The sequence below is a fragment of the Peromyscus californicus genome, unplaced genomic scaffold, assembly GCF_007827085.1.
Source record: "Peromyscus californicus insignis strain IS unplaced genomic scaffold, ASM782708v3 Scaffold_16__1_contigs__length_79575227, whole genome shotgun sequence".
Lineage (NCBI taxonomy): Eukaryota > Metazoa > Chordata > Mammalia > Rodentia > Cricetidae > Peromyscus > Peromyscus californicus.
The window spans coordinates 11,694,751-11,719,727 of record NW_026294458.1 but is presented as its reverse complement, the minus strand read 5'-3'; the positions used below and the strand labels follow the sequence as shown (position 1 = coordinate 11,719,727).

At 43.4% G+C, this 24,977-nt stretch overlaps 1 protein-coding gene across 5 annotated transcripts in view; it reads right to left on the bottom strand.

Annotated features, from left to right (window-relative positions):
* Positions 1-24,977, bottom strand: part of Slc12a8 (solute carrier family 12 member 8) — a 157,362-nt gene that overhangs the window by 23,537 nt on the left and 108,848 nt on the right. For all 5 annotated transcript variants that reach the window (XR_008218779.1, XM_052740384.1, XM_052740386.1 and 2 more), the window contains one exon: positions 20,123-20,747. Coding sequence is in view for 4 of the 5 variants with exons in the window: in XM_052740384.1 (XP_052596344.1) it covers positions 20,123-20,747 (625 nt within the window). In the remaining variant the exon portion in view is untranslated. The remainder of the gene's footprint in view (positions 1-20,122; positions 20,748-24,977) is intronic.

The window sequence follows — 24,977 nt, the reverse complement described above, 5'->3', positions numbered from 1 at the left end:
CTTGATCTCGTACAACCTCAATTACATAATTAGTTCCTGACTCCAGATGGTGCCGCTTAGATTTGTCTACTGGTCCAAGGTGCATCCAGTGGGAACTGGGCTTTAGCGGGGGGTTTTGGTCCTTGGGTCAGCATGATGCTCTTGTATTGCATGGTACCAGAGTTTCCATCCAAACCCATCATCATAAAGGACAACAAAGACATTTAGCAGGCCTGTGCTGCTGAGGCTGGTATTCAGTAGGCTGGGTGTGTTCCCTGCATTTTCCACCCACCTTATCTTCACGTTACTAAGGGCTTATCAGGACACACCTCTAGAGCAAGCCAAAAAAAGTGTCTGTATTGTTCCTAAAGGAAGTATGTGTGGGTGTGGATGTGTACGGGTGCATATGTGGGAGTGGGAGAGTGGGGGTCTGTGTGTTGGTGTGGGTGTGTGGGTGAGAGGGTAAGTGTGTGGGGGTGTATATGTGTGTGTGTGTGTGTGTGTATGTGTTTGTGTGGGTGTGTATGTGTGGGTGTGCATGGGTGTGGGGTGTTGTGTATGGGTGTGCATGTGTGGGTGTGAGTGTGGGGGGTATGTACGTGTGGGTGTATGGAGGTGTGGGTGTGCGTGTAGAGGGGTGTGGGGGTGTACATGCGTGTGTGTATTTGTGTTTGTGTGGGTATGCATGTGTGGGTGTGCATGTGTGTGGGTGTGCATGTGTGGGTGTGAGTGTGGGTATATATGTGTGGGTGTGGGGGATATGTACGTGTGAGTGTATGGGGGTGTGGGTGAGTATGTGTGGGTGCGTATGTGGGGTGTGCGTGTGTGGGATGTGAGGGGGGGTCCAAGAACATGAGGAGGAGAAGGAAGGGGTTTATTCCCTTGGCAAGTAGACAGCCTTGTTTTGATTTTGCTATTTTGAGATGAAGTCTCACATAGCCCAGGCTGACTTCAAAGTCACTGATTAGACTGGTCTTCCACTTATGATACCCCGTCTCTCCCTCCCAAGAGCTGGAATAGAGGTGTGCATCCCACTGTCCCTGTAGTCATCACCATGGAAGGGACAGTTCTCAGCAGACTTCTCAATGACTCTGCACAGTGTAACAAAACAAGCAGTCACTCATAATTCTAGATGACCAGGTCCCAGCTCCCTTACGGACTGACTAAAGGAGGTTTTCCTCTTGGCAGATTTTACTGTAGGAAGCAAATCTCAGAGACCTTTGAGGGGGAGAGGCTAGTTCCTTAGGCCAGAAATCCTAGGGAGTAATAACCAGGAAGGCAGCTGTACTTTATCAAACATTCAGTTGGAAAGCACCAAGCGAGCAAGCGGTGTGCCACACACATTAATAACAGCAAAGCGATAAACAATACATAGTGCTGACTTAAAATCCAGTGGTATGTCGATGACGTGTTATGTTCATGAAACTCATGCACGTACAAATGTTTTAAGCATGGGGGAACCCATCTGTGTCCATTTTTAAGTCAAGAATTTATGTGATTTTGTAGAAATTACTTAAAGTCTCTACTAAACCATCTTTGAAAATGGACTCCTCCTCTCCCTCCCACTTCCCCTCTTTGTGATTCTGGGGATCAAATCCAGAGCCTGTGTGTGATAAGCAAGCACTCGACTGCTAAGACGCACCACCACTCTTCCTCTGTATCTTCATCGGAATACGTAAGCACAGGATTCTAAGCCCCATATAGAACCCAAAGATTTATGCTGTTACAGTCTCCACAGAATTGTGTATAAAATCCACGTGATATTTTTATCATATTGATACTACAATTTGCTTAGCTACTTCCCAAATGCCGAACATTTATTTCTAGTCTTGTCATCAATACAAACCATGTCACCATAACAATCGTGAACACATTTTTTTGGCTTGCTGTTTGGATTGGGTTGTTTCCCTGATACCCAATTCCCCAAGCAGATTTTCCCACATCAGGTCAATTATACAATTTTCCAATTCTTGTTACATCTTTAAAGATTGCTTTCCATGATCAGAGAACCAGAGGGACATTCAGCTATGACAATATGAAGAGACCAGTGAGTCTTTCTCCCCCAAAATAAGTGTAAAATACAAAAAAGTTAAGACACACACACACACACACACACACACACACACACACACACACACACAAACCCAACTATTTCAGGGCTTCAGAAATTTACCAAATGAGAAAAATAATTAAAAAGCACTCATTTTTCAAAACCTGCTGGAGTGTAGGGCTCTGTAGCATAGCAGGAATGTAGTCTCACATACTCAGGAGACCAGGGCAAGAGGATTACAAGTTCAAGGCCAGAATGAGGAATTTAGTGAGACCCTGTCTCTAAATAAAAAGTAAAAACAATGCTGAGGCTGTTGTTCAGTGGTAGAGTGCTTGCCTGGGATAGCCTGGGATAGCCTGAGATAGCCAGGGCCCTTGCTCAATCCCAAATATCCAACGAAACCAAAAACCAAACCAAAAAACTGCTGGGTATGATCAAGACATGTTGTGTGCACATATGAAATTATCAAAGAATAAATTTAAAACACTTCAAAACAAAACAATTGCTGTAGCTTAGGATGTTGACAGTGATTCTGTGGCCTTCTTGCCAGCTTCCGGAGGGGACAAAGAACTCGGATCAGGGAGAAGAGCTAGCTTTTGAAGCTAAGTATGTGGGCACAGGAAAAAACAAATGGGGAGTCTGTCACTCCTTCACTTTGCTAATGCGAGGAGGGAGACTCGGTCAGGCCCAACAGTAGCCTAGAAATTCACTGAGAGAGCCTGGAAGGACGCGGCAGGACCAGATAGCTCCCATGTTTCCCTGGATGACTGGGAAGGCCTGGATGTCTGGAAAAATAAAAAGCCAAGGAAGACTGGAGACCTATCCCAAACTAATTAGGCTTCCCAGCCCCCGCACAAGTCCATCTGCAGGTGGCAGAAGTCTATGGACCTTGTAGACACCGGAACCACCTTCTGGGAGAGGGGAGCAGGCTTCAAAAGTCGAAGATTAAAACTAGACCATAAAGCCAACTAAAGACATGAGCAGCAGGGCTGGAGAGATGGCTCAGAGGTGAAGAGCACTGGCTACTCTCCCAGAGGACCAGGGTTCAATTCCCAGCACTCACATGGTAGCTCACAACTGTCTGTAACTCCAGTTCCAGGATATGTGACACCCTCACACAGACATACATGCAGGCAAAACACAACTATACATTAAAAAAAAAAAAAAGACAGTAGCAGCAGCAATACACTACAGGGGAGACTTATCCTACAGTTCAGATCCAGACATTTTACTCAGACAAGCAAACCAATACACAAAAACTCACAAGAATTTAAACTGAGAGATGCTACAATATATTATGTACATGGTCCAGTTTTCAACCCAAAATCATAAGACATTATGCAAAGGAACAGGAAACTGTGATCCATTCTTACAGAAAACAAAAATCAAGTGAAAGAAACTATGGGTAAGCCCACATGCTAAATTTAAGAAAGACTTCAGGGCACTCATTGTAAATACATTCAGGGAACTAAAGGAAAATAGAGCACCAGTGGCTTCAGGACCATGATGTCAACAGCCTTAAGAACAGGAGCTATCAATGCAGAAATATAGACCGTAAAGGGGGATAGAGCGAAACGTCCAGCTAAGAAGTGCAGAGACAGGAATGAAAAGCTTGCTAGATGGACTCAACAGCAAATCGAGAAGAATCAAGGGCCTGTGAACTGAAAGACAGATCAGCAGAAATTACAGAAAGAACAGAGAGGTGAGAGGAACAGCCTCAGTGACCTGTGGGACAATGACAGAGACCAAAGACTGTAGATGTAACCAACCGTCTTATTAAATAAGAAACACAGAACCAATGCAAAGAAGAAAGCCAAGAGGTCAGAGCTAAGAGCTAAAACCTTACCCTTCCTCCTGCGGTGGTCCTGCCTCTCCGAATGAGAGCTACTTCCTGTGTTAAAGTCTTTATAAAGACTTTCTGTTCTGCCTTCTCATTGGTTGTAAACCCAACCACACGTCACTGCCTGTCTGTACAGACCTCCAGGTCTTCTATGGTTGGTATTGAGATTAAAGGCGTGTGTCTCCAATGCTGGCTGTATCCCTGAACACACAGAGATCTACCTAGCTCTGCCTACAAAGTGCTGGGATTAAAGGCGTGCGCCACCACGTATGGCTTTCCTATGGCTTGCTAATAGCTCTGACCCTCGGGCAACTTTATTTATTAACATACAAATAACATTTTAGTATAAAATAAAATATCACCATAAAAGACGTGCAACAGGAGTTCCATGGGGACAAGAAAAACCCAGTGCTGGAGGAAACACTTGAAACAATGGTCAATGTGCTCTTGAATTTGATGAAAAAGTTGAATCAATGGGTGTAAGAAGAATGAATTGATGTGGCTTACAGCAAATTGTATCTTGTTAACACACATGTGCCTTTTATTTAAATTGTTATTGACGTAACAGACATGTCTTTGTTTGAGACAGTATCTCACTTTGCAGCCCCGGCTAGCCTGGAACTCACTAGGTAGCCCAGGCTGGTTGCAAACTCCTAGTAATCTTCCTTCCTCAGCCTCCTGCATGCTGGGATTACAGGTGTGGGCCAGCTACAGTGATGTCTAAAAAATGACTTAGGTTGTATTCATTTAATCCATACCACAGTCTAGTTCATAATAGGTACCCTCAGCACATGGCATGTACTTCTGTATTATGCATTTTATTCTTTTAAATTTATGTGTATGTGTGCATGCATTTATGTGTGCCTGCAGAGACATTGGATCCATTAGAACTGGAGTTTCAAGTGGTTGTGAGCTGCCATGTCAGTGCTGGGAATAGAACCCAGGTCCTCTGGAAGAGCAGTAAGTGCTCTAAACTACTAAGCACTCAGTATCATGCTTTTGAAGTCAGACTAACCTGTGCTCATACTCTGACTGTCTGACATCAAGAGCACCCAGCTTCTCCACACTTCCGTTTTATCATCCATAAAAGGCTAATAACAAATGCCTGTCTCTGTGCTTCAGGATGAAATAATTCATATTAAAGACTTACTGCTGTGAAGTCTCATGGGACTCACTCAACAGGATTGCTAATTTTAGATACTGGCAATATATACCTAAGAATAAAACTCTGAGCCATGCAGTGGTGGCACACAACTTTAACCCCAGAACTCAGGAGGCAGAGGCAGGCAGATCTCTGTGAGTTCGAGGCCAGCCTGGTCTATAGAGTGAGTCACAGCACAGCCAGAGCTACACAGAGAAACCCTGTCTCAAAAAAAAAAAAAAAAAAAAGAAACAAGGAAAGAAAAGAAAAAAGACTAAAATTGTGTTGAATGTTGAATGGATATGAATGGATCTGGGCCCCAAATGTTTCCAATATAAACTGTGTATTTGTGTCTCCTGAGCTCCGAGGAGAACCTGGAGCCTGACCTTCCTGTTTTGAAGACTAATGTGCTTTAGAAGGTATGTTTCTATCAGCTGTGCTTGGCAGGACAATTGTTCCCTTCTGTGACACTGTATTGTACAAATGTTTTTCTATTTCTAGTTAATCAGCTCCTTTCTTCTTTGATGATGAAAGTCCGGAGTATCTCTCTTGCCCAGCTGGTAAAAATAAAGACTCTGTGTGTATGTAAGGTATAAAATACAGTCCCAAGTTATTTTTGACCCACGCAATCAAGAATATTTGATTCCGACTCATTGTTATCATTTGATGGCCTTTGGCTTATTAAAGACTATGTTTGTCTACCAGTTTAACTCTTCTTGTCTAGTTTACTGATCAGTGGTTCACATTTTGGGCCACATCTGTTCAACTGTTCATCCATTTACTAAACCTTTCCAAATGTCTGCTTCATCCCCTGGACTAGGAGGGAACACTGTGATGGACACAAAGGTCAAAAGGTCCAGGGTGTGATCCAGAGAGGTGCCAGGGCCATGGAGGAGAAAGAAAGTGAATGTTTATTTTCCTTAAGACAAGCAGATGAATGGGCCTGAATATGACTGTGGGAACAAACCTGATATAAATGTCTAACGCAATGTGATAAGGACTTAGGCGTCTCCTAGGAATCAAGTGTTTTCACTTGCAGTGGAAAAATTCTCTAAGTCCTCAAAAGAGGTGAAAGTCTTTACAAAGCCAGATGGATTTTAAGCGTCAGAGTTTTCCAAATAGAGAAAGGAGGAGGAGGAGGAGAAACAGTCTGAGGGGACAGCATGGGCTGTGAAAGACAGGATGGAGCAGAGTGGGATGGATTTAGGGCCCTAGCTTGGGCTCGACTGTGATGCTCCGTACTTGGGTGGTCAGGAGTATGTGGCCCAGAGGAAGGTGAGAGCAGGGCTGAAGAACTGTGCTGATGACACAGATCTGGACTTCTGACAGAAGGGCTGGGAGTCCACAGAGGCTGCTAAGCAAGATAGAAAAGTCACTCCAGGGGCACTTCAAGGAGGACGAGGGGGAGAGTCTGGAGGTAGGACTCTAGTCTGGGGACTTGGCAAAAGTCCAAGAAGGAGACAAGGCGTGGCTGTGCCAAGGAAAAGGTAGCAGGGAGGGAGACAGAGGGAACAGTCGTCCAAAGCCATGGCATGGCTAAGCCTGGACAGCAGTGCCCACTTCATTCATTACAGATCACAGAGTGGCCCAGTGAGGTGGCTCAGCAGGTGAGGGCCCTTTCTGCCAAGCCTGGTGACCTGAGTTCAATCCCTGTGAGCCACATGGTAGAAGGAGAGAGCTGACTCTTGCAGGCTGTCCCCTGACCTCTGCACCAGCATGCGCACCATGGCACATGAACGAGCATCCGCATAAACAAAGAGATAGTAGAGAAATAGAAAAAAAAAGTTAACTCACAGACTGACCACATGTCTGTCTGGGAAACCCACACAAAGGCATTGAAATGAGCACAAACCCAAAAACAGCAGAGAGCAGAGACAGAAGGGAGTCTTAGAACCTGAAGTAACGGTGAGGGTAGCCTATGTGGAGAAGAAGAGGTGAACTCTGGGCCCCACAGATGGTGCTGACAGGAGCCAGCCATTCCCCCTGGAGGATGTCAGCAGAGCTGAGGCCAGCTGGCTGATGACAGACTTGTCTCTGCTGTAGACGAAGACCCTCCTCTCCCAGCAAGCCAAGGACCAACCTCTGCTTTTGCAATCCTCTGTCCAAGGTGTTCTTCCTCTGAAGAAAGCCAGCCATGGTGTCTGTGCTTAACACAGAGGAACAGAGAAGCGGGGGACTGAAGGGCTGGGCCCTACACAGTAGGACTTGCCAACTCCCAGAATGCAAGCTGCCATCTGTGTCTCCCCTCCCCCACAGACTAGACCCAAAAGGAATAAGAGAGCCTCAGAGAAAGCCTTCAGCTGTTCACATTTGGGCCCACGAAGAGGCCAGCTTACTCCCAGCCATTCTGCAGTAAGGTTCCCCAAACAACAAGTCTTGTTACGTTCAGGTCTTCCAAATGGCTCTCAGGGCAGACGTCTGTCCCTTGTCGTCCACTGATAACTTGTTTCAGGATCCCCATGGATACCAAAATTCACATCTCACATATGAAATGCAGTGTTTTCATAGAACCTACACATTCTCTAACTTGGTAAATTATGTCTACATTACTTATAGAACCTAAAAATACAATGTAGGGCTGTGTACTAGTTATTAAATTGTATTATTTAGTGAGTAAGGCTAAAAAAGGATAATAGTGTTTGATTCCGTATAGATGTAATTACCACAAGACCAAATACAAAACAGGACAGTGGCAATTTAACTTTTTTTTTCAAATACTTTTCTTCTGTATTTGATTAAATCTACAGATGTAGACCGTGGATGCAGAAGGTCAAGTGTATGTTAGTTGTAACCATGAAAAGATAAACAGGTGATCTAATAAAAGCTTGGCAATACAACTGGAAGCTCTAGAACAAAAAGAAGAAATAACAACCAAAAGAAGCAGACAGCAAGGAGTAATCCCACTTAGGGCAGAAATCAATAAAATAGAAACAAACAAATGAAAAGGGTCAATGAAACAAAGAGTTGGTTCTCTGAGAAAATCAGAGATTGACAAACCCTTATTCCAATTAACTAAAGTGCAGAGAGAGAGCATCCAAATTAACAAAATCAGAAATGAAAAGGGGGACATAACAAAAGACACTGAGGAAATCCAGAGAATCATAGGACATACTTTAAAAATCTGTAGTCCACCAAATTGGAAAATCTAAAAGAAATGAATACTTTTCTTGATACGTACCACTTACCAAAGTTAAAGATAGGATAAGCAATTTAAACAGACTTATAAGCCCTAGTGGCATAGAAGCAGTCATTAAAAATCTCCCAACCAAAAAAGCCCAGGGCCAAATGGTTTTAGCACAGAATTCTACCAGCCCTTCAAGGAAGAGCTAATGCCAATACTCCTCAAATTATCCACAAGAGAGAAACAGAAGGAACATTGTCCAATTCATTTTATGAGGCCATAGTTACCCTGATACCTGAACCATCTAAGGAAAGAAAATTACAGACTAATTTCCCTTATGAACATAGATACAAAAATTCTCAATAAAATACTTGCAAACCGAATCCAAGAGCACATCAAGAAGGCTTCATCCCAGAGGTGCAGGGATGGTTCAACATAATAAGACAATAAATGTAATCTACCATATAAACAAACTGAAAGACAAAACCACATGATTATCTCATTAGATGCAGAAAGGGCCTTTGACAAAATCCAACACCCCTTCATGATAAAAGTCCTGAAGAGACTAGAGATACAAGAGATGCACCTCAACATAATAAAGGCAATTTACAGTAAGCCCATAGCCAACATCAAATTAAATGGAGAGAAACCCAAAGCATTTCCACCAAAATCAGGAATAAGTCAAGATTGTCCACTCTCTCCATACCTATTTAATACAGTACTTGAAGTCTTAGCCAGAGCAATAAGACAACTGAAGGAGACCAAGGGGATACAAATTGGAAAGGAAGAAGTCAAAGTATCTTTAGTCGCAGATCATATGATAGTATATATAAGCGACCTTAAAAAATTCCACCAGGAAACTTCTATAGCTGATAAACACTTTCAGCAAAGTAGCAGGATAGAAAATTACACAAAAAAATTAGTAGCCTTCATATACACAAATGACAGACAGAGAAATATATTTATCTTGGGGCAACTCTAACCAAGCAAGTCTTGTCTGATAAAAACTCTAAGACACTGAAGAAGGAAATTGAAGACGGTATCAGAAGATGGGAAGACCCCCACGCTCATGGATCTACAGCAGGATTAATATAGTAACATGGCCATCCTATTTAAAACAGTGTCCAGATTCAAAGCCATCTCCAACACAATTCTTCATAGAAACTGAAAGGGCAATTTTCAGTTTCATATATAAACACACACACACACACACACACACAAGACAACATTTTCAACAAATGGTGCTGCATGTAGAAGAATGCAAATAGATCCATATTTATCACCCTGCACAAACCTCAACTCCAGTGGATCAAGGACATCCACATAAGTTCTTATGTATTTCTGAATCTGATAGCAGAGAAACTGGGGAGTGGTCTTGAGCTCACTGGCACAGGAAAAGACTTTCTAAATGGAACACCAATAGCACAGGCACTAGAACCAACAATTAATAAAACTGAAAAGCTTCCATATGGCAAAGGACACCTTCATTCAGACAAAGCAGCAAGCTATAGAATGGGAAAGAGCTTTTCCAATTACACATCTAATAGAACATTAATACCTAAAATATATAAAGAACTAAAAACAACAACAACAACAACAAAACCCTGTACATCAAGAAAACAAATAACCCTCCAGGTGGTGGTGGTGCACGCCTTTAATCCCAGTTAAAGGGAGGCAGAGGCAGGTGGATCTCTGAGTTCAAGGCCTGGCCTACATAGTGAGTTCCAGGACAGCTAGGGCTGTTACACAGAGGAACCCTGTCTTGAAAAACAAAACAAAACAACAACAAAAACAAATAACCCACTTAAAAATAGTGTGTAAGGGGGCTGAAGGGATGGCTCAGCAGTTAAGAGCTGCTCTTCGAGAGGTCCTGAGTTCAATTCCCAGCACCCACATGGTAGCTCCCAACTATCTATAACTATAGTCACATGAGATCTGATGCCTTCTTCTAGAGTGCAAATGTACATACAGACAAAACACCCATATACATAAAATACTTAAATAAATAAATTGCTACAGGTCACAGGAGTATATTATAAGAACTCAGCTGGTTATGGCAAAGCCACAACCTGAAGGGATCAAGGAAATCCTTCAGAGGAAGCATTTGGTGTTATTTGGCTTGTTATCTACCAGCTGTCTTCTGTTATGAAAATCATGTGTGCCTTCATAGCTTTCCCAATTGATTTTTTTCTAAGAATTTCTAACAGTGTGGACTGATCACTATCTGGACATATACGTTCCTGGTATTTGGAGAACAGCCTCAGGAAAGACTTCCTTCCCTCAGGCTCATCCGTTCCTCCCCTTCTAGCACGGGAATCAGATAGCTCCCTTAGCTACATTCAAGGACTAACAGGAATGACAGTCCAAACCACCACATACGTCTCCTGAATTAAGGTAAATTCCACACGGAAGTCAGGTGGACATTAAGTAATGGCTTCACACAATTTAGCTCAGATCCTCCTTTTCTTACAGCCTTACTAACTTTTATAGACCTCTAACTCCTTACCTAACTTCTTCTAGGAATATTTAGATAACCTTCTGCACTGACAGCTATGCACAGCCAGAACCCCAGTTCAAGCCTCCCTATAATTATCATCTTTGGCAATATCCGGCCAGGTCCATCCCCAGAGGGAGGAAAGTACCTTATCAGAGATACTTCTGTACTCTCTAAGAACAGACGTAAGTGTCCAGACTACCTGTTTGAGAAGGCCTGGCAGATGTGCCAATTAAGCTTAACTTTCTCCTTTCTAAAGTCTCATCTCTAGTTTTAGATCCACCCTTACCAACTAACTCAGAACTAAAGGGTTCCAACTTACAGGTACATCTAGCTGTGATGGAAGTTGCTTAGCCATGTTGCCTAGCGACGGAGCACACTTGCCGGAAATGGCAGGAGCAGAGATAGCTTGGAGAAATAAGGGTCAAAGGGATAAAAGGGCAGTTTTATTTTCAGAGAAGGGCAAGATGGAGAAGAGAAAAGAGAATGGAAGAAGATGGGTGAGAACTGGAGAGGAACATACCGAGATGGGGAAGAACTAGATTGAAGGGCTAGAAGAGAGGACTAGAGGAACGAGATGGAAGATGAGGAAGAGCCAGATGGGGAAGAACAAGATGAGAAAGAAGGAGATGGGAGAGGAGCTGAGATGGAAAGGAACTAGATGGATGAGAACCTAGATGGGGCAGAACTAAGATGAGAGAATTAAGATAGAACTTAGAGGGGACAGCAGATAAAGGTAGAGGGATTCAGGCAAGAAAGGAGCTAGACACAAGAGCAGAATAGAAGCTGTGTAGAGGGAGAACTCACACCGAATAATAAATGTATGGACTAAGGGGTTTCATGTACATAGATTCATTTCTTTTCATCAAAGATTAAATTATCAGCTGGTTGTAGATTCTTCCTGGACCCTGGAAGGGGACTATTGAGGGGCTGGAGCCCCATAGTCCCCAATAATAAATCTTTTTTTTTAAATGGGGTACAGAACTAAATAGAGAATTCTCAAAAGATGAAACACAATGATTGAGAAACACTTAAAGGGATACACAAATCAAAATGACTTTGAGAATTCATCTTACACCAGTAAAAACAGCTAAGAGCAATAAAAATAAAGACAGCTCATGCTGTAGAGGATGGGCTGTCTTAGTTAAGGTTTCTATTATTGTGAAGAGACACCATGACAATAGCAACTCTTTTTGTTTGTTTGTTTGTTTGGTTGGTTGGTTGGTTTGGTTTGGTTTGGTTTTTTGAGACAGGGTTTCTCTGTGTAGTTTTGGTACCTTTTCTGGAACTCACTCTGTAGACCAGGCTGGCCTCGAACTCACAAACTCACAGAGCTCCACCTGCCTCTACCTCCCGAGTGCTGGGATTAAAGGTGTGCACCACCACTGCCTGGCCACAGCAACTCCTTTTTTTTTTTGGAGCTGAGGATCAAACCCAGGGCCTTGTGCTTGCTAGGCAAGCACTCTACCATTGAGCTAAATCCCCAACCCCCACAGCAACTCTTATAAAGGAAAACATTTAATGTAGGAAATGGCAGGAGCAGATTAAATGTAATTAAATTACATTTTCTGAGGTTTAGTCCATTATCATCATGGTGGGGAGCAGGGCGGTGTGCAGGCAGACATGGTGCTGGCTACATCTTGATCAGAAGGCAACAGGAAGTGAATTGAATATCACACTGAGCATAGCTTGAGCATCTATGCCCACCTCCACAGTGACACACTTCATCCAACAAGGCCACACTTCCTAATAGTGCCACTCCCTTTGGGGGCCATTTTCTTTCAAAACACAACATGGGGTGAAGGGAGCATTCATCCATTGCTGGTGGGAGTGCAAACTTGTACAGCCACTATGGAAATCAGCGTGGCAGTTCCTCAGGAAGCTGGGACTAGATCTACCTCAAGATCCAGCTGTTCCACTCTTAGATATAGCCAAAGGACTCTACATCCTACTACAGAGACACTTGCTCATCCATGTTCATTGCTGCTCTATTCATAATAGCTAGAAACTGGGAACAACCTAGATGTCCATCAACAGATGAATGGCTAATGAAACTGTGGTACATTTACACAATGGAATATTATTCAGCTTTCAAAAATTGAAATTTTTAGGTAAATAGATGGGGGAAAAAATCATCCTGAGTGAGATAACCCAGACCCTAAAAGACAAATATGGTATGTATTCTCTTATATGTTGGATGTTAGGTTTTAAGCCTTTGATAGAAATGCTACTATCCACATAACAACAGAGGTCAAGTATAGAGTAAGGGACTAGGCAGGGTAGAAGGAACCCCTAGTGTAAGGGAAATAGAATATATAGTTATGGAGAGACAGGGGGTGTTGGGGAGACTGGAACAGGAGGATTAAATGGAGAGGGGTAGCAAAGAGGGGGTAAGGGAGGAAATACAGGGAGGGGCAGCTAACACTAAGGGCCATTTGAGGGGTCATATGGAAACTTGCTACAGTAGCTTTAATATATATATATATATATAATATTATATATATTACATATGTATGGAATCTAAATAGAATCACCAAATAACAAGTAAGACAAGGACCCAACTAGACCTCTCTCACCACCAAGTGAAACATGGAAACTCCCAAACAACTCAGGCTATTGCCAGGGTTATTGCTTGTTCTCCACAAACTGACTGTAAGGCCCTATTGTTAAGACATCATCTATATAACACATTAAATGCAATGAGTCAAGATGGTGCCTAACTAGAGCCGTAACCCCTACTGACTAGTGTTTATGGTCCTGGAAAGTATTCTGCACACTACCAAAGGAGAAAGCTAAACACCAACCCAGTTCCAAACCCTTTCATCTACAGTGGTGACCTGTCTGCATGATATGCTGGTAACAATAGCGGTACAAACGTTGTGGGAGTAACCAACCATTATGTGATTTGATTTGATTTGATTTGATTTGACATGACCCACTCCATGAGACAGAGCTCATGCCTGATAACGCTCGGGTGGCCAAGAGCTTGAGACTAGATAGGTCACGGACCCAGGGGGAAACCAGGGACTATGGTTCTGCTGATGGAACACGGCAATAAAATGACTCCTAATGACATTCTGCTCTACCCACAGCTCAGTGTCATGCCCAGCCAGCATCAGAGAAGCTTCCTCCTGCAGGAGATGGGAACTGATGCAGAGACCCCACAACAGGACACTGTGCAGAGAGTAAGAGGCCTTGGAACAGTCAGTCCTAAAGGGGAGATGTCTTGTTCAAGCCTCTCTCTCCCCTTAGGACTCAGAGAACTATGCAGAAGAGGAGGCAGAAAGATTGAAGAGCCAGTGGGGATGGAGACCAAGCCAACAGTGCCTGTCAGACACCACAGGACTGTCGCACTCATGAACTCACAGACTGTGACAGCATGCACAGGGCCTCCACAGGTCCAAGCCAGATAGGGCCCCAGCACTGAGAAGGGAAACGGACCTGGGCCTCCATCCCTAACCCAGAAGCTATCTCCAAAGGATAACTGCTTGCAAAGCAGAAATGCGTTTCCTCCAATTAGACCCCACTGGGTAAACAAGCCACACTTAAGGGAGGCCCCAGACCTGTAATAGTTGGCCAACACAAAACGAACTCAGTGGGGTTTTTGGAGATGTTTGTCTCATAATGCTTTGGCTCTGAGCATTTTTACCTTCCTTGGCTTTTTGTTTACCTACTGTGGTTTCCAGTTCTGTGACGTGTGTGTGTGTGTGTGTGTGTGTGTGTGTGTGTGTGTGTGTTTCTCATGCTTTTTCTTTGCATTCCCCGCCCCCCCCCATTTGTCTGTTTGCTTTGTTTTATTCTAGTTTGGTTTTGATTGGCCATTTGTCTTCCAGAGAGAGAAAGAAAGCAGGTATGGAGTTGGATGGGTGAGGAGGGGGAAGACCTCGGAGGAAATGATGGAGGGGAAACCGTGATCAGAGTATTATACTGTCTTTAAGTACTATATTGTCTTTGCAATAAAAGAGAGAAGGATGGAAGGAGGGAAAGAGGGAGGGAGGAGGAGAGGGGGAAGGGGGAGGGAGGACAGAGGAAGGGAGGGGACACCAAAGGAAAAGAATCTAGAGAAAACAGGAAGAGATTGCAGGGCAGAAAGGTTTTTACAGGAAGTGATGATATTTGTCAGGGACATAACTGAAGCAGTTATATCTACAGAACAAACAAGGATGATATTCAAAGTAAGAGAAGAAAATGAAGATATGGACAAGTCAGGTTACAACCCAGTGTCTGGAGATTAGAAACAGTACGGCACGGCCCAGACGCAGATTCCACCTTCCCGCCTTCCTGGTGAAGAAACCAAACGCAACGCATCATTTTATAAGCAGCAAGACACCGGGTAAAAAGACATCTGCTAGCCCCATCTTGCAGGTCGTGTTAACCATATCACGTGACTAAATGCCAACCATGGAAACACAGCAAGGCAGAATGGGCTTTCGAGGAAGGCCCATGTGACACAGCTTGGCGGCTCATCTTTTGTGTCTCTTTCTTTCTTCTACTGCCTAGATATGATGTAACGGCAAGCCTCCAGCAGCCCCATCTTGGCTCACAGAACAACCTGCTAAGTGTGGGTGGTAAAGACTCAGGTCTGTGGAGCTGCTGTGCCCACCTCAGGCTCCTTTTGTAGGAGGCAAGTTAAATCACTACTGTCTTATGATTTTGTTATTGGTAATCAAGCCTCATTATGATGGACACAGCAAGCGACATTTAAAACAAAAATCACCAGAAGAACTGGGAAATGAATTTGTGACATGTTCCAGAAAGGAGAACAAGATGACAAGAAAAGAGAGGACTGTTAAACAAGATAGAGTGGGGGAGCAGGGGATGGCGGATGGCAGAGCTTCAGGAAATTATCCAGGAAACCATTGAACAGGTGGGACTTTTCTTAACAAACATAAACATTGACAGCCACAGCAGTAGGGGACTTGTCGGTGTGTGCAGCGCCCTGGGAAGGGAGCTGACTCCCACGTTACTCGTGTATTTTCAGCCCTGTCAAGAACAGAAAAACAGTTTTAGGTGACTAAATGCAAAAGAAAGCTGGAAAATGAACTAAAGAAATATACATAATACACTTGAAAATATTGTGGAAGAAAGAAAAATACCCAAAGTATCAACACGATGGATGGAGTGAGGAAGAAATCTGCAAAGATATAAAGAAAGATCTTGTTGGGTAACATGGTGAACAACTCTAATTCCAAGACTAGGGAGCCTACTTGAGTTCAAGGCCAGCCTCGGATACATAACAAGTATAAAACCAATCTGGTTATATAATGAGACCCTGAGATCTCAAAAGACGACAGGCAAAACCCAGAAAGATAGAAAGGTCTTGTCTTAGGGAAGCAGAGGCATTGAGAAATTAGTGGGGGTACTTATCAGGTTTGTTTTAAACAAGGGTCTTCTCAGCCCTCTACACCTGAAGTCCAGAACGCCCCCGCGCACCCCCAATCCAGGCTCCAGTCCTGATGGAAAGGACAAACTGGGAGGCCGCAGGAAGAAAATGTCCTAAACCTGCAGAGATGACAGAGTGGGATCGGGCATCGCTCTAGGTTGCCTTCTGTTGCTCTGATAGACACTGGGACCAAAGGCGACTCGGGGAGGAGAGGGTTTGCCTCATCCCACAGCTCACTGTCCATCACGACGGGAAGTCGGGACAGGAACTCCAGGCAGGAGTCCGGAGGCAGGAACTGAAGCAGAGGCCATGGAGGGGTGCTGATCACTGACTCGCTCCCTGTAGCGTGCTCAGCCTGCTTTCTTATACAACTCAGGGCCACTCGCCCAGGGGTGACACCACACACAAGTGGGATGGACTCTCCCACAACAACTATTAATCTATAGGACAGTCAGATAGAGGTATTTTCTCCATTGAGGTTTCCTCTTCCCAGGTGACTTAGTTTGTGTCAAGTTAACAAAAACCTTGTTGTTGTTGTTGTTTTGAGAAAGGATTCCTGTGGTGATATTTTATTTATGCTGATACTGTATTTGTGTGTTAATAAATAAAGTTTGCCTGGAGATCAGAGGAAATAGCAGGCAGTGGTAGCACACGCCCTTATTCTGATCACTTGACAGGCAGGGTCTCTGTGTGTTCAAGGCCATACTAGGGAACAGAGCCAAGCATGGTGACACACGCCTTTAATCCCAGTACCAACCATAGAGACCTAGAGGTCTGTACAGACAGGCAGTGACAAGAAGTGAGGTAGCTGGGCTAAGAGCCAATGAGAGGGCAGAACAGCAAGGCAATAAAGGTGTGGGTAGACAGGAAGTAGCTCACTTTGGAAGCTGCAGAGTTGGTGAGGTAAGCTTGGCTGGTGGCTATTCCTATTTCCCTGATCTCTAAGGCTTTCACCCCTATATTTGGTTCTGTGTTTTTTATTGAATAAGATCAATTAGAAATTCATCTACAGATTCCTCTGTGCCCTGGCTGTCCTAGAACTCGCTCTGTAGACCAGGCTGACCTCAGACTCAGTGATCCACCTGCCTCTGCCTCTAGTGCTGGGATGAAAGGTGTGTGCCACCATCACCGCCTGATTCAAGTCAGCACAAGACTAACATGCACAGTCATCATTCCAACATGAAGGATGTAGGCTCAGCAGGGCACGCTCCCCAACAGTGAACAGTGAGCTCAGGGAAAGAGAATGGGAGTGATTGTTTAATGGATATAGTTTCAGTTTTATCAGAAGGAAATGACCATGGTAGTAGCTGTCTCACTTAAATATAAACATATTTATAGCACTAATCTGTATACTAGAAATGGCTCAGATATTAATTATATATTGAGTGCATTTTAACTAAGTTTTTAAAAGGGATCTCTGAAAATAGCAGGAAAGACTAAAGAGCATGGTCAGGACTCTACAGCCAGGCTGACACTCAAAAATGGTATGTATCCGGGAAATACCGCTGCTGCACTGTCCTGTACCTTCCAACATACTTCCAGAGAGTTCTTTGACTTCCTCACTTCCCCCGATTCCCAGTTCCCAGTCTGAGGAGGGTTTATCTGATTGGCATATCCTTGGTCCTGTGCCTGAACTCCAGCTGCAGCTGATGCCATAAACCTGAGTATTTGACGTCTGTGATTTTGAGTGTGAAAGGCTTCCTCAGCCTACCCCCAAGATTCATGATGTTGGAAATTCTTCAGACACAGGAAGGACATTCAGTGATGGGCATCCAACAGCAGCGAAGGACAATCGTTCACTATACTATCATGGCCAAGACATTTCGTGTTCCCTAGATTTGATGTGTGGTTAAAGGGATTGTCTATAAGCTGCTGGGCATGGTGGCATACAACTTTAATCCCAAGCACCCAGGGAAGAGAGGCAGGGGATTTCTATGAGTGTGAGACCAGCCTGGTCTACAAGTTCTAGGCTAGCCAGGGCTACACAGTAAGACTCTGCCTCATAAAACTAAAATTTAAAAAAAGGCGGGGGGTGGGGGTTGGGGGGATACTACAAATCACAGAAAGGCTAACAGAAGAAGAAACTCTTTGGCTGAGTCTTAAGGTTTTTTTTTTTTTTTTTGTCTGGGGGTGGGACTGGGTGTTATGAATAGCAAAGAAGGACAGTATGGAAGTGTGGGAACCACTGTTCCTGACAGTGTGATTTTTAATGCCATTTGGCTTATCAAACTGTATGCTTACGATTTTGATAAAAATAAAATAATGCTTTATATTTTAATAACACTACTACCACTAAAAGTTAGAAGGAAAGGAGGAAAAGCTAGTTAGTAGGAGAACACAAAGTGCTTATTTTTAGATGTCTCTTTCTATGACCTCTGCCTTGCCCTCTGCCCACACCTATTTGTACAGAGATGGCATGATACAAAGTACCTAGATATCAAATGCACACAGTAAACCTGGAGATCATGGGATATCAAGCCGTGCAAAGAATCTGTTCAAACTTGTCTATGACTTCACTGGAAGTCTTCCTTTGTTAACTGGAAGATGCTGGTATCTGTTATACTACATGAAGTAATAGACATGAGTCAGCTTCTGCCGCTGTAACAAACACCTGAGATGATCAACTCAGTCAATTACGATCTGAATAGAAAATGTCCTCCTAAAAGTCTTATTGTTGGGGCTGGAGAGATGGCTCAAAGGTTAAGAGCACTGGCTGCTCTCCCAGAGGTCCTGAGTTCAATTCCCAGCAACCACATAGGGGCTCACAACCATCTATAATGCAATCTGGTGCCCTCTTCTGGCATGCAGGCAGAACACTGCATACATAATAAATAAATAAATCTTTTACAAAAAAGTCTTATTGCTGAGGACGTGGCTCCAGCTTGGTAGAGCTATAGGGGACGGGGTGTGACTGTATCAATGAATTCATTGATGAGTCTATACTGAATGGGCTCTTAGGAAGTGGGGCCTGACTGGAGGAAGTATAGTAGTAGGTTATGCTCTGCCCCTGGTTCTTTTCTGTTCTCCTTTCTCTTCCTGACTGCCAGAAGGTGAGCAGCTTTCTCCCACTGTGCCTCTCTGTTGTGAGGCCTCAACGCTGCCACAGGCTCCAATACAATGGCCTCAACTGAGTATGGACAGAAACCTCTGAATGGTGCCCAAATAAACCCTTTCCCCCTTACGTCATTTTCTCAGGCATGTTATCATAGTGATAAAAAGTTAGCGAATTCACCAACTTTTAAAGCAAAAATATTTATTTTGGGCCCACGGTATCAGAGGTGTCAGTCCATGACTACTTGGCCTCACTGCTTTGGGCCTGCTAGCAGGGTATCATACCATGGTGGGACCATGTGATAGAATAAAACTTGCTTATATCATAGGCCACAGAACAAAGGAAAGCAGAGAGAGGAGCATCGTCCCCAAACCTCCTTGATGAGCATGCCTCCAAGGACCTGAAGGCCTCCCAATAGGCCCCTTCTCTTAAAAGTTCTGCTAGCTCCCAATTGCAGCATCCTGGGGCCACACATTTAACATGGGCCTTTGGGTGACATTCCAGCTCCAAATTAGAGCAAGATATAAAGCACCTAGGATATGGCAGGTCCTCAAAGATGGTATTTTCTCTTTCTTTTGGGGTTTCTCACATTCTATAATGACTTTCTTTGTGATGTTGTGCTTGTAGGTTTAAGAAACACTAGATTCCTATAACTACCATTCCTTCAGCCCATGGTGCCTGTGTTAAGAGAGTCCTCATCCACCAACAAAACTTCGTGAGTTCTTAGCATTAAGAAGGGTCCTCACCAAAGGATAACTTAGTCTGATTCACGATGGTTAAGCTCCAACCTCATTTTGACTTATGGAAAATGATACTCAATGTCTAGCTCTGGCTCCCAGCTCTTATACACAATAGATAGAAATTTTTGTCTAAAATTAGCTAGGGTATATATAACAGGGTAGAGTTATAAATAATTTAACTGGCACCTAAATTTCAACATTTTGGAATAAATATTAAAATTATCCAAACTTAGGAAAACTGGGGTATAATAACCAGGTAGATGAAGCAACTGGTGGTCACCCCAAAATAGGAGGCCCCAACATTTACATTTGGAGCACTTACCTTCTCTGTTCACTGTAGGCTGGGTGCACAGCTCGGGGACAAGTTGGTCATGTGATTCACTCCTAGCCGTCTGCTGGTTCTGACAGGATGCTTGCTCCTCCCAGGAGGCAGTGGGCCACCCATCAGAGGCTTCTGTGGGGAAGGACGAAGGAGACCCGCCATCTAAGAGGAAGCTATCGCGTAGGGTTCGCTTGGCGCCTTTCTTACACTTCCTCTTCTGCCTCTTTGGCATCTGGTTCCCCTCGCTTGACCCAAGCTGACCATTCTCGAGCCTCCCTGTGGGCTGGAGGAGCTGATCCATGTCCTTGGTGAACTCCAGCAGAGTGCCCTCAGAGAGGCTTCCAGCAGGGGAGTCAGAACCATAGCTAGGAGCCTTGTCCTGGAGCAGGTGCTCAGAGCAGCGCAGGGCATCTGGACCTTCTCCGGGCACCGGCTCGGGAGACTGGGAGAGACTGCATGGAGCCATGGAGAGGGCAAAGTAAGAGTAGTCCACGGCGATGTAGGTGAGCATGAAGTTGATGGTGACCACGGGCGCCAGGATGTTCACCTGACCCACAAGGACAAAGGCCATGGTCACCAAGCTGGTCAGGCAGATGGCTGCTACAGGTGTTTTGTTTGGCCCTTTCTAGGAGAACAACAACAACAAAACACAAAATTATGAAATTTCAGAAAGGAAATTTCAGAAATTTTACAATTAAATGATATAAAAATCAAATGTAATATCTCAGGAAATTCTCTTATGGTGATATTTTATTTGTACTAAAATGTTATTTGTATGTTAATAAATAAAGTTGTCCGGGGGTCAAAGCTAATAGCAAGCCATCAAGCTAACAGCAAGAACCTGGGCGGTGGTGATGCATGCCTTTAATCCCAGCACTTTGTAGGCAGAGCTAGGCAGATCTCTGTGTGTTCAAGGATACAGCCAGCATTGGAGACACACGCCTTTAATCTCAATACCAACCATAGAAGACCTGGAGGTCTGTACAGACAGGCAGTGACGAGGCGCTCATGTGGTTGGGTTTACAACCAATGAGAAGGCAGAACAGAAAGTCTTTATAAAGACTTTAACACAGGAAGTAGCTCTCATTCGGAGAGGTAGGACCACTGCGAGAGGAAGGGTAAGGTTTTTAGCTCTTAGCTGTTGCTCTGACCTCTTGGCTTTCTTCTTTGCATTGATTCTGTGTTTCTTATTGAATAAGACAGTTACTTCTACATTCTCTCCATGTGAAGTTGGAAAAATAACATCCAACTCCTGGGGTCAGTGTGAGACCTGAGTTAACACATGATCACACAAACACAGCAGGGTCCTGTAATAGCTCCAAAACACCAGAGGCATGGGGCTCTTCACTATTAACATGGGTCGCTACCGTACAACTTTGGAAGTCTTGGTGTTTCAACTCCCCATGGGATTACAAACCACCGACCTCCTCTGCTCACTCAGGTTGGGTGCACAGCTCAGGGACAAGTTGTTCAAGTCCACCCAGAGGACACAGCAGAATCACGGGTGACCGGATCAGGGAAGTTCTGCTAGCATATGTGTGCTCAGGAACACATAATCACACATGCCCGGCATTCATGGAGGAGGGCATGGATGCGGGGAGACATTTTAACTGCCTTTCCTTGAAACTATCACAGCCACTCATGGTTCTGGAACCAAATCTGCATTGGCCTCTCGGTCCCTGTTCTTCACTGGAGGAGCCTCGTGTGACCCAGCTGCCCTTCCCTCTGTGGATGGCACCTGGCTTCTCTCTATTTGCCTCCTTCTCCACAGCTGCTCCCTCGGAGTCTTTCTAAACCACCCTCCAAGCCTCAGAGAGTCTGGATTATGTATATTATTGAGTTGTCTTTAAAATTTTTGGCTGCTAAGAGAACTTGGATTATGAAAGCTGCTAGATTAAACCAACCTATATATTTTTAAATTATCCTGATTTCAAAGTTTAAGCCAAAAGATATGTTGCTTTGGGAGAGAGGTTATGCTTTTGTTTTCACAAGAAATGAAGAACAGTGGATTCACTCCAGATTAAAGAAAATCAGGTTGATCAAGAAGACTCCCTAAATAGTCCTGGCTACAAACATAAAGAAATGAACTTAAAAGAACTACAAGACGCATGATGTATATTTTACCTGCTCAAACATAAAACAACAACAAAAAAATCATCTTTGGCTGATTTATGTACAATGCAGAATCTATACAATTAATGCAGATATGTATGTTACCTTTAAAAGTTTATGTATTGTCAGAGCAAGGGGACCAGAGGAATAAAACTGGATGGCCCAGGTGATGCCACATCTCAAAATGCCTCTGTTATAGTCTCCTCAGAATTCTGCATTCAGAACAGCTTGAAGGTTGCTGGCTGAGATGATCCAACCTCAAAGAATACTCCAGTCAGTCCTTGACCATAATCCTGAATTTTCTCAGGGTCCCCCAAAGATTACCAGTGTCCCCAATAAGCAGGAAGTAGTCTAGAAAACTATTCCCACATTCCCAAAATATTGGTTATAAATGTTTGTTTTCATTTAAGGAGTTTGGCTACAAATTGTTATTGGTTATAGTTAAAAAAAAAAGGCTAAACAAAGGAGTTAAACTCAGAGATCTCTTTCTAAAAGAAGAAAGAGGGATATTATATAGAAATAATGGGGGAAAATGTAGATTATTAAATCTACTTTAATCTAAAAGACAACTATTAATCTTACATATTTTACATTAGTATGGATTTTGGTTTATTGATACAAATTTAATTTTGTTACACTGTATGTATGTATCTACTCTTTTTTAGGGTATTATGTTTATGCAGCTCACTTAAAAATGTAAAATATAATTAGGAAATTCAGATTAATAGTCATCTATAGTAGCAAACTTATAATCATGTTAGTTAGGTTTTCAAGGTCACACAGAGATATATTTCAGATAGATAGGCAATCTTCAAACACTTCAAAGACCTCCAGAATATGGCACTTAAAATGTTGTAAGAACTTAGAATTTTCTCGACAGTGAGACACTTCTGCTCCTGGCGGAACCAATTACTTCAAAGACAATGATGAACATCAAAGAAACTCCATATGGAGTTTGTTTTCTTTATGGCAAAAGCTAGCCATGTGGGCAAAGAAACTTCTCTTGCCACAGTTACGGACAGTTACTGTCCAAACTGGACAAGCAAGACACAAGAAAGGCGACTACCAAACTTTGCCAAAACAAGGTAGGACAGTCCTTCAAAATTCCCTGCTTCACAGGAAAGTCTGTCATATATGCTAGGCTGTAGGACAGAGTTGGATGCCCCAACATTACAAGGGAACTTTGGGTGACTGTCCAGGCAGCCTGATGTCCCCTATCATTAGATAACATTTCACCCTTCTGGGGTCTTTGAATTGAAGACTAAATAGTTATAATTATAGTTTTCCGTAGTTATAATAGAAAAAAATGAGATTCAAAACTTTAGACTCACCAAGATAAGACAGATAATTACGTATTTTCTTTAATTTTGTCAAATGCAAATGGATTGGATATTGTTACTGTAATTCTTACTTAATAATCGTTTTTGTTGTATATAGTTTTACTATATTAAGTATAGTAAAAGTACTAGATTTTTTAATTAGACAAAAAGGGGGAAATGCTATGAAACAACTCCTTTCTACACTATGAATATTTATTACTCTCAATGGTTAATAAAAAGCAGACAGGCCAGTAGCTGGGAAAGAAGATAGGTGGGAAAGTCAAACTGAGAATGATGTGAAGAAGGAGGGCAGAGTCAGGAGAGACACCAACCAGCTGCTGAGCAAGCAGGACATGTAAAAAATGAGGTGACAAGCCGGGCGGTGGTGGTGCACGCCTTCAATCCCAGCACTTGGGAGGCAGAGCCAGGCGGATCTCTGTGAGTTCGAGGCCAGCCTGGGCTACCAAGTGAGTTCCAGGAAAGGCGCAAAGCTACACAGAGAAACCCTGTCTCGAAAAAAAAAAAAAAAAAAATGAGGTGACAAGCCATGAGCCACGTGGCAAAGCACAAATAGAAATGTAAGTTAATTTAAGTGTCAGAGTTAGCTAGCAACAAGTCTGAGCTACTGGCTGAAGCATTTATAGGTAATATTAAGTCTCTTAGTGATTGTTTGGGAACTGGCAGGCGGGAGAGAAATGTCTGACTACAAAAGGTGTCTATTTTCCAAATACCCATGAGAATGGCAACTGTGTAAAATACAGAGGATTAGAATGCCTCACCCATCTCTACAGCAGCACTGATTAGTACACATACCCTGGAAAGGGTCGGGTGTTACTCAGCATGTGAATATAGACACATTGAGCAGTTAAGAAATTCTGGTGGGGTTGGAGAGATGACTCAATGGTTAAGACCACTGGTTGCTCTTCTGGGAGACCTAGGTTCAATTCCCAGCACCTACATGGCAGCTCATAACTGTCTGTAACTCCTGTTCCAGGGGATTCAATACCCTCACACAGACATACATGCAGGCAAAACATCAATGCACATAAAAATAAAAAGAAATAAATCCTTAAAAAAAAGAGAGAAAAGAAATTCTGGTAATAGAAGCTGGAGATGATGGCACATGTCTTTAATCCCAACACTCAGGAGGCAGAAGCAGGTGGTTCTCTGAGTTCAAGGCCAGCCTGGTCTACAGAGCAAGTTCCAGGACAGCCAAGGCTACACTGAAAAACCCTCTTTGGAAAAAAAAAATTCCAGTAATAGGAATGCAGTTTGGGATTAGTCTAAATTTACATCCAGAGCAAAGATCATCCATAAAAGCCCCCAATACTAAGATGCTTCTACAACAAAGAGGAAGAGGATGCTCAGAAACATAATGATGAGAAATAGAGTATAGCACAGAAGGACACACACACACACACACA